General features: G+C 44.6%; 1 protein-coding gene across 1 annotated transcript; it reads left to right on the top strand.

The window, feature by feature from the left end:
- Positions 1-244: 244 nt before the first annotated feature.
- On the top strand, positions 245-6,571 carry LOC120428837 (uncharacterized). Its single transcript, XM_052709882.1, has 4 exons — positions 245-719; positions 1,215-1,283; positions 1,469-6,250; positions 6,510-6,571. Exons 1-4 carry the CDS (start codon positions 245-247, stop codon positions 6,569-6,571), a joined length of 5,388 nt encoding a protein of 1,795 aa, XP_052565842.1.
- Positions 6,572-10,912: the final 4,341 nt, after the last annotated feature.

Here is a 10,912-nt window from a genome sequence, read left to right as displayed (position 1 = left end):
TGCTAAAGGCGAATAATTTTGGAGCCTCAAGATCAAATTCATTGCGTCAGCGAGAAACATTCTGCTAGAAGCCTTAAAATTAAGTTTAAATCTTGTTAAACCTATTTTGCAAATCCGATCATGATTTTTTGCTACTTCACGCTGATCGATTGAAATGAGCTTCCCATCTTGGGATGTAGCATTCAAGTACCTAGTAGCACCATTTTTGGCGCTTCATAACCCTACTGAACTGCGGCTAGACAAGATGTCCAAGCATTTGCAGAAGGTGTACACGGCGTCCTATCGGAAGCGGAAGAGAGAGGAGAGAGAGGAGGAGAGGCAGTTGGCGGGTGAGCCTACCGCGGCGCCAGTGGACAACGCTGAACGCATGAGGCGGTACAGGCGACGGAAGCGAGCTGCTGAAGGAGGTGGAGAGCACGGGGATGAGTTCCCGGAAGGTTCTGGGGCTGGACCGTCGGTGTCCAATCCAGGAAATCGGAGGCGGCAGGAGCGAGTGGGAGATGCAACGGAAGGGTCGAATGCGTCTGGCAGCACTTCTGCTGAACGTATGAGACGGTTGCGGGAGAGGAGGAGGACTGGACAGACAACGTTCGGTCGGAGCGAGCAAGGAGGTGCTACCGCGGATGTTACTTTCGTTGCTGGAGGTGTGCGACGGGGCGGTAGACGAGGAACCGCGGACATTTCGGTTCCAAATTCGGCATCGGAGAATCCCGAACAGGGTAAGTGCGATCGTAGAAAATTTATGCGTGTGCGTGCGCGTGTGTGTGTGTGTGTGTGCGTGCTAAATTTCTACAGCTTTTATTCACTTTCTAGTGATAAATTGAAATAAATTGGAAAGTGATAAATTGAAATAAAAGTTATAATTAGATGAAAAATTAGCATTTCCGTAAAGAATCAAAATTTAATACATTAGCGTAATCTCTTTAGCCTATTGTTTTACAGATTTTAAGCACTATGTTCAAAAGAACGTAAAAATTTGGAATAAATTTCCAACATAATACTTGTCATGCCAAAGATACGATTTTAAATGAAATGAACATTAATTCAGGTTGAAAATATTCGGCCTTGTGTTATCACTGTATTTCCAATTACTCTTATAAACATTATCATCTCAAAACAAAGGGACAAAATTTGTTATGCTAATATATAATTTTCGATATTATTAGATCCATCTCAACGCACTTTTCAAATATTTTTCATACGCAACTTTTTAGGGATTTATCCGCCCATGGAGGTAGACGCAATAAGCCTCCATGATCCGGTGGTGCAGATTGATGAAGAAGGTGAGACGTTAAACACATTGTGTTATTGTGAAAAATTTACTAAACACGCAAAATAACTTTTTAGAAATGCCATCAAATTCTGCACCAAGTCAGTCGGATAGCATTTCAGATGGGGCAAGCCAGGGTAGGTCTTTAAATTTATGCGAAGTTTTCGAGGTTTGGGTCAACTCTATCGTGTTTCACAGAGCCAGGTCCTCGCAATGCAAGCAGACCGAACTACGACAGGGCCACTCTTGAGTTCCGTAAGCTTTTCGTTGAGAACTCGTTTGGTGCTGTGTGCAGCGTTTGCGACAGACTTTGGTTCAAGAACGACTTGAAGCCCATCACTGAAGCTGGAGGAAATGTACTGGTACAAGCCGGCGACTTTGATTCAACCGAAGGTTTCATGGTGTGCCAAACCTGCAACAGCAGCTTGAATCGTGGAAAGGTCCCAACCCTGTCCAAAAGCAACGGATTTGTTTACCCGCCGATACCACCGGGTCTTCCCAAACTGGATATGATCAGCAAGCGGCTGATTTCTCCCCGTTTCATCTTTCTGGTGATTCGTCGTCTGTGTCATGCTTTGGGCAACTATGGTATCATTGGGCAGGTGATCAATGTGCCGGTAGACGTTGAGGAGATGGTTCGGGTTCTTCCTCGCGATCTTGATAATGACTGTGCGATTAATGTGAGCTTCAAGAAGCACACTGCACACAAATCGAGCCATTACTCGGGGTGGGTTTGCAAGGGGACTGTTTATGCTTGGCTCAAGTATCTCGTAACTACTCCGTTGTATAAACGTGAGGGCATTACTTTTGACGAAGAACGATTGAATGCGTTCGGAGCAGATCCACAGGAGGGTCCCTCGCGGGCGGAAGAAGCAATGCCACTGGATATCATCGAAGATGAAGCCGAGCTGTTGGCTAGCATGCAACAAACTGCGATGTGGAACGAAGACATGTACCTGGAGCTTTGCCCTACCATGAACCGAATGCCCTCGAGTATTTTGTACGATGAGAATGCCGAGGAGTTGAGTAATCCCGACATATACTATGGGTTCCCGACAACGATCAAGCTAGGCGTACAAGCTACTGTGTTCAACAAGGCGAGCAGTGAAGCTAGGCGAGCTGACAGGCGGGGTGCTCGTCCAGATCACATTCTGGCCATGGCCATGAAGGTGTTATACTGCCGTATGATTGAAGGGCTCAAATGCCACTTCAAATCTGTGGGAACAGATAACGTCACACGTGCCCAGCTCAGCGATCCAGAGTTCCAGAGGAATATGATGGAGATTGGCTTGGCTTTCTTCAAAGGGATACCGAACTCTGTGCAGTACTGGCAAGGACGCAAACAGGACCTCTTCGCCATGATTCGACAGTTGGGTAAACCAACAATGTTTCTCACCTTGAGCGCCAGTGAAACTCAATGGGAAGAACTGTTGAAGGTGCTGCACAAATTGTCCAGTGACTACGATGACCTTGAATTGGCCGACCCGCTGTCGGAGTTAAGCGCGTTTCAAAAGGCAAAGTTGGTCGTTGAAGATCCTGTGACGTGTGTTGCATACATCGACAAGCTTGTTGACGTCATAATGCGCATCTTGAAGTCCAAACGGTTCAGTCCATTTGGTAAATACTACGTTGTGGATTACTTCAAGCGGATCGAGTTTCAACAACGTGGTAGCGCGCATGCCCACATCATGCTCTGGTGTGCAAACGATCCTCGTGAGGACGTTTCCGAGGACATGCCCGCCACCATTGAAATGATCAACACTCTCTGCTCCATCGATGCCTTCCGTTGGTTGGGACCACTGCTTGGCAAGAAGCAAGAGCACGCTCACACACGTACGTGTTACAAACACAACGATAAACGTTGTCGTTTCAACATTCCGTACTGGCCGATGAACGAGGATCGGGTATTGGTGCCCCTTCCGGCTGATGACAGTCGTCGTTCTGCACTGAAGAAACGTGCTCTCGAGTTTCGTGAGATTCTGGAAACGAAGACTTTCGAAACTCTCGAAGACTTTCTGGCCGATTGTGAGTGTACCGAGGAATACTACCTCGAAGTGATTCGTGCATGGCTACAGCGACCAGCGTTCTTCTTCAAGCGTCCGATGAATCAGCTCTACATGAATCCATTCAACGTTTGGATTGGCGGTGTACTTCGCTCCAACAGTGATCTGCAGTTCATCATGGACGAGTACTCGTGCGCCTCTTATTTGGTTGATTACGTCAACAAGACAAATCGAGGCATCAGCGCGTTTCACCGAGAGCTTCTCGAGCTGCAGGAGCAGTATCCCGACTACGACTATCAAGGCTTGCTGAAGAAGTTGGGCGTGAGAGTACTCAACAGTGTTGAGATGTGCTCACAGGAAGCAGCGTGGATCTTGCTCCGGTTACCAATGTCCGAAGCAAGCCGGAAAATCGAATTTGTGCCGACAATGTGGCCAAATGAGAGAACCCGATGCCGGAAGCGACACCAGCAGATGGACAACGAGGGACTCGACGACGACTCAACGGACGTGTGGACCAGAAACATCGTCCAGAAGTATGAGGACCGCGATGGATTGGAGGATGTGTGCCTGGCTGATTTCGTCGCATGGTATGCACCGATGAAAAGCACCAAAAACAGCTACAAGCTACGAGGCACTGCCAAAATCCTGCGATGGCGAGGATATCCGATGAGCGAAATGGTCGAGTACAAGCGAGAGGCAGTGCTCCTGTTTTTGCCGTTCCGGAATGAACGAGTCGACCTGCTGGACCAGAACAAATTCCTCCAATTGTACGATTCGCATGAGACAGAGCTCATCGCGAAACGTAAGGAATACGATTGTGAGTTGAATTTGGAGCAGACCGTTGAGGAATACCTCCGAATAATCGCACAGGAAGGCGATGGCGAGCAAGAGAGAGCCGCCACGGAGAAGCACAACGAGTACGTGAGGAGCATCGACATGCAGCCAAACAACGATGACATCGAAAACCTGCCGACTTCTGCACTGCGAGCGATTGTGAAACAACGTTCGAATGTCATGCCAAAAGCTGACTACTGTGCCTGGATGCGGCAGGCTAACGAGAAGCAGCGCATGTTGATCCTCCACATCATCCATCGACTGACGAGCTTTGATCCTGAAATTCCAGCGATGCAGATCTTCCTGACTGGACCAGCGGGTAGTGGTAAAACGTTCACACTGCGTCTGATGATGGAAACCTATAACCGGTACAGCCAAGGTCACAACTCTCGCAACAACGCGTATATTGCATGTGCGTCGACAGGCAAAGCCGCCGTTAACATTGACGGTGTTACGGTCCATCGTGCCTACCGCATTGCAATATCGCGCCAGAGTGACTCAAAGCTTAGCCCTGAATGGCTGCAGACGTACCGAAATGAATTCCGAAACGTGAAGCTCCACATTGTAGATGAAGTTAGTATGCTTAGCGCAGGTAACTTCAGAACAATGCACATACGTTTGCAGGATATTCATTTGGACCACCTTCACCCATTCGCTAACCAGAACGTTACGTTTACCGGAGATTTACATCAGCTGAATCCAGTCAATGCTTTACCAATCTATAAGGCTCCGAGAAATTCGATTGGTGGATCTTGGCTGTGGGATTACATCCGACTGTACGAGTTGGATCAGGTCATGCGTCAGACCGATGTGGTGTTCTCCACCATCCTCACCGCGATTGGCGAAGGCAAGAAACTGACGGATGAACAGAAGACGCTGATCGAGAGTCGGTTCAAGTCAGTGGAGGACTGCCAACGGGAAGCTCCCAACGCCGTTTGGCTGTTCCATCAAAACGTTGATGTCGATCGGTTCAACAGAGAAGCGTTGAGTGGGCTCGAAGGTCTGGACTGTCTTGCCGACGATATGATCACAGGTCACAGCACATCCGCTCAGGCAACCAGTGCACGAACGAAATTACATAAAATGAGCACAGCCCAAACGAGTGGGCTGCCATATATGGTTCGTTTTTGCATTGGAAAGCCCTACATGATCACTACCAACATCGATGGCGATGATAATCTGGTAAACGGAGCAATCGGCGAGCTGAAGTATGTGGAGATGCGGGAAAACGACGCCGGCGAAGAAGTGATCTACAGACTCTGGTTGCAATTCGATACGGAGAAAATCGGAACCATTGCAAGATCTAAGGCGCAGGCAGTCGTTAACGCCCGACCCCATCTCCTGCAGCAGGATTGGACCCCCATCACGAAGCAGCACGTGAACATCGCTCTTGGAGGTACGATCAAATGCAAGCGGATTCAATTTCCGATTGCGAGTGCCTGTTCCATGACAATCCACAAGTCACAAGGTGGAACTTTCTCCAAGGTCGTTTACCAGTACAGTCGCTCGCAGGAGCAAAGGCTGGTGTACGTTGCTTTGTCACGGGTTACTTCGCTGGAAGGACTCTACTTGACCTACGCGGACAATCCCTCCCTAGATCCGTCTAAGGAAAAGCCTGTGTTCCACCACGCCAAGGCAAACAACTCTCCAGCGATGCGTGAGTTGCGGGACGAATACAAGCGCTTGAGGAATAACCGTTATCGAACGATCGGAGACGATTTTTCTGAGGTGTTGGCGAGTAGTGGACCAGCATGCACCCTGATGACAATCAACGTCCAAAGCTTGAGCGCTCATCACCAGGATATATCGATCGATTCCATACTGACCAGTGTAGACTACTTGGCCCTAAGCGAGACGTGGTTGGATGATAACTCCTCGGTCGAGATTGAAGGCTACACTTGTGTTGTCCAGTCCAAAAGGGATGACGCAAGATCTGGCGGTGTGGCAATTTATCGAAAGACGACGACCAAAACCAGCATGGCAGTCCCGTATACTCCCGAATTGGTGAGTCAAGATCGAGACGAACTTTTCGGTGTGGCAGATAAATACGGTGACGTTTGCGCTGCTACAGTGGATGTGATGGGCACTGAGGTACTGCTGTTCTCGGTGTACATCATCCCAGGAACCACACTGAAGCAGAAAGGTTGGTTTTTGGCACGGAAGTTGCTCCAGACTGCCCGCACTGGTTTGCCAATGGTAGTAACCGGTGATTTTAATGTCGACGTTTCCAAACGAGAAAATGTCGAATTCATTAAGTTTATGGGCGAGCACTTCCAACTATCCTTAGCTAACGACGTGAGACAGACGACCACAAATCGTGGAACGGTCCTTGATCTCACATTTACCAGAGGCATACATGTGGCGAGCAATTCGCGGTATGTATGCTATTTTTCCTACCACAGACCCATGTTGTCTGTACTACGAACTGAAGAACCCGAGCCATCTCAGTTGCATTGATCCATAAACGTTCAAAGCCGGACACGACGATATTATCATCGGATTTTACAAGAAGAAATTGAAATGTAAATTACCAGTTACACCTACACTAACACAAACTCACAAATGAACTGTAAACTCATTAATTTAAGTAAACCAGAAAACTTTTGTAAACACTAACTAAACACACTGACCCCTCCCCTCCCCCCAAACATTAACATCACTACATCAGGAACCAAATGAAATGTAAATATTACTTTAAGAAGCAGAACAATATTGTACTACACACTAAAACCTACCCAACAACCGCCCCTCCCCTCTTCCACCCACTCCTTCTCTTTCTCGCTTTATTCATATATTGAACTTATTTAATAATTCATTCAACCATCATCAATTGTTTATTAACAGGAAACCATCCCCCCCGCCCTCTTGGAACACCGCTGATGGACCCAGCCAGGATCAAGCCTAATCTCATTTCTTCATTCCAGGGCAAAAATTAAACGGTCCTTTTCAGGGCCACCAAAATATTCACGAAAGAGTTACTCTGCAACAATTCTATCAAGCAAAATAAAATAATCTGGTTTTACATTTCACTATCTATCCGAAAACATACTGTACTACACACTAAAACCTACCAAACAACCGCCCCCCCCCTCCCTTCTTTCCCTCCCCCTTCCAGCCACGCCGTCTCCTTCCCACTTTATTCATATATTTAACGTATTTAATTATTCAGTCAACCATCATCAATTGTTTATTAACAGGAAACCATCCCCCCGCCCTCTTGGAACACCGCTGATGGACCCAGCCAGGATCAAGCCTAATCTCATTTCTTTATTCCAGGGCAAAAATTAAACGGTCCTTTTCAGGACCACCAAAACATTCACGAAAGAGTTATTCTGCAATCTTCCAATCAAGCAAAATAAAATAATCTGGTTTTACATTTCACTATCAATCCGAAAACATCAGCAATCTTAATAAAAATTTAAGGCCCTATACTGTCCTATGTCTTTCGGTTATGTCTCTGACATACCATCTTGAACTTTTTTATTTCTCTTTGGCTGCAAGCTCATGAGAGCTACAAATTTGGTCCGCCATTCAAAAATTTTGAGCGCTCCTGTTTGAAGGCAAGCAAAGGGTTTGAATCTAGGTTTGAATAGTAGTATTTAATAGAATTTCAAAGAGGTTGAAAATCTAATTATCTCTTTTCAAAGCAAAATTAACACCATCGTTCCGCTTGAACGCACCAATGAGAGTCACGCAAAAGCATGCATCCAAGTTCACTCACCGCTCACTTTGTTGACTTTTTTGGGGGCTAAAACTATTTCACTTCTCACCTCTCACCCACTTTACTGCGAGATAAGGAAGTTCTCATAATTTGAGCCACGCTCCGTAAATGGGATTCGATTTTTAATTACATGCATTGCGTAAACTGATTCATCCTCAATGATCAATGATCAATGTTAAGACACGTTGGCCATCGCTGGCATCCCTGCTAGGTGAATTGACGGTTCATAATTTGCTGCTGGCATCACTGCCAGCATGTTTGTTTTGTTGAATGAAATTTGGACAAACTTCAAATTAGTTTTTGTACAAGCACCAACAGAATAATATGCACAATCAAAATGCTTTAATTAGAGTTACACTAAGATTCCTGCTTTTGCAATAAAAACTTGGACGAATTTCATTGTTTGCTTATTAATCTAAATTTAATTGTTTCCGGAGAAAATTTCAATTCAAGGACAAGACTAACACATCATCGGCTTAATAAAATGAACATAAGTTTCACGAATAGCATAGTTTTGATAGAATTTATGTGAAGTTACGTTACAAATGATTTGGTTTTGTTATCCAATGTTGTCCAGCGGCTGGCTGCAAGTCAGTAATTAATCGTTTTTCAATCGTAAATCGAATTATACAAACTTAAGCTAAGTGATTTAAAGGTAATTATTCACATCGATCGAGTGTTTTGAACAATAATAAGTAGACGGAAATTAGCGGATACCGCTGAAATTAACCAAAATTTGACAGTTCTACAAGTCCAAATTTAGCATCACAAAAGCGACCCAAAATGTTATCAAATCTAATCCCACACCAGTCCCAACAACTTCCAACTAAACTTACCGAACGTTCCTCCTGAATTATTGAGAATTTCCGAAGTAATTCCCCCTAAAAACCGCACTTGTTTTTCACACACTTTACACAAAAGTTTCGCACCAAAAACTGATTAACTCTCACTTGTGACTGCTGTTGCGACGCGAGACCGAATGAACACGCAGGAAAATGCACCTAGCCTTCTGTGGACGTGTGTGTTTGTGTGCACTTGCATCCCCGTGAGCTGATTTCCTCCAAAGGGTCTGTGTGTTCAACTGTCAAAGATGTCATGTGCGTCATCTTTTTCGTAAAAAAATGTGATTTTATACAGAAATTTATAGGAAAAGTAAACAAAACATAGTATAATTAAAGATAATAAGAATTTACAATGAAATTGAAGTTTATTTTTCCAGTTTTTACCTTTCAGAAATTTAGCTAAAGTTTTTGACTCACAGTCCCTTTGCATTTTTTTTTTGTTTTGACGGGTGATAGAGCAGTTTCTGAGAGGCTCTCCGAGAGAGCTAGCGCGAGTAGCGATCAGGATGTCACTCACACTATTTAAGAAACGTGTTTTCCTTTTTGGTTGAAAGATATTGCAACGATCGAAAATATACGCAGTTCTGCGTCAAATTTCTTAGATAACACGCAAAACTACACTTTCCCTTGTTTCGTTGATACGAAACAAACAATCAATTATCGAAAAATTAAGCACCGTTCGCCAGTGTCACGCGTTAAGCCAACCATGTGAGAGAGTGGGAGAAAGTTCACTCACGCACGCGTGACCTTGTAGTGGTGAGAGCGAGAGAGTTCATTTGTGAGAGAGAGTCATTCATTCATAAGATAACTCGTGTGCCGTTAGCGCTGTTGATGACTTTGTTCACATGGCACACCGCCGTACACACCGTTTTGTTTTGACGATGCTAGCGCGAAACGGTGTGCTGGCGAACTAGCGTGAGGACGGAGAGCTGTCAACGCTGTCAAAAGTTTCTGGCTTTGGCGAGCGAGGGTAAAAGGTGATATTATTGATCAGGCTTAAAAATGGCAATAAAATTGAAAACATGTGTTTGAAAAAAGCAAGGCTATGCTGAAGAATAGATTTTATTTGACACATTCTCCGGGCTAGTATACCTTTGAAAAAAAAAAAGAATAAAATAATAAAAAATAAATTTTAATGACGAAATAGATGTTGTGATTGGATTCTGTATAGTTTAAGGACTGTAAAACGAACTTTAAAAAAAAACATTCAAAACTGTATAAAATTGTCTTTTGACGCAAACTGCAATAAACCGAAAATATCGTGTTTTCAGGCACCTCAATCAGAACAAACGCCTCAAAATCACAGCCGGAACCCCGAAATATCCAGAAAAAAAAGATAAATTTCCCGTTGAATGCAATTGTATAGACCGAAATTGATCAATTTTTCGCAAAGATACAACATTGAGAATTTCCGTGACGTTACAAAGCAAGCAGAACACTCTTTTATATACAATTCAGTTTATTCCTACACGTCACTTACACCTGCTTCAACTAAAATATCTATTTTCAGAATAATTTCTCCTATCCTAATACACATCCATATCAAAAAATCTTTGCCTTCCCCCCCAATCTCTCCCCCCTAACCAACTTTCCCCCCCCCCCCCCCCCCCCCTCTCAACCTCCCCAAACTCATTCCCCCCATTCCCCCAATCAACCAAACACAAACAACCTTCCCTCAATTACATTATTACAAAAACATCAATCACCTACACCCCCTCCAACACCACAACACATCCAAAACATCAACTAAAAAAAATAATTCAAAACTCCCAATCCCCTCACCAACCCCCCCCCACTCTAAAATTTCCCCAAAACCCAAACCCCTTATAACTACATTTCCCCATTCACCCATCCACAAACTCCATATATCATTCCCTTACCCAACACCTCTCATACCCATCAATAAGAAAAAATCATCCATATAAAATTTACAAAAATTAACCAATACACCATTACTTATAACCTCTTCCCATATCTCATATTCACATAAAATATAACTCCATTATAATCTACTTACTTATCCCCCACACCCCCCAACAACACCATTTAACCACCCTCATCCTCTTTCCTACTACCCCTAATTCCTACTCCACTACAATTATAATTCATCATACCACCTATTATCCCTTACACACACCCCCCCCCCAATATACAATCACCCATAACACAAACACCCAAATCCCTAACCTACCCCACCTCCCCCCCCACCTTCCCCTACCCTTTCCACCCCTATAACCATTTA

The sequence above is a fragment of the Culex pipiens genome, chromosome 3, assembly GCF_016801865.2.
Source record: "Culex pipiens pallens isolate TS chromosome 3, TS_CPP_V2, whole genome shotgun sequence".
Taxonomy (NCBI): domain Eukaryota; kingdom Metazoa; phylum Arthropoda; class Insecta; order Diptera; family Culicidae; genus Culex; species Culex pipiens.
The sequence above is the reverse complement of the archived record's forward strand: the minus strand, read 5'-3'. Positions and strand labels throughout refer to the sequence as shown.

Coding starts and splice junctions, on each gene's coding strand:
- LOC120428837 (XM_052709882.1), top strand. CDS start 245: ATGTCCAAGCATTTGCAGAAGGTGTACACGGCGTCCTATCGGAAGCGG. Junction 1,284..1,468: donor GGTGCAGATTGATGAAGAAG/GTGAGACGTTAA, acceptor CGTGTTTCACAG/AGCCAGGTCCTCGCAATGCA. Junction 6,251..6,509: donor AACCACACTGAAGCAGAAAG/GTTGGTTTTTGG, acceptor TTCCTACCACAG/ACCCATGTTGTCTGTACTAC.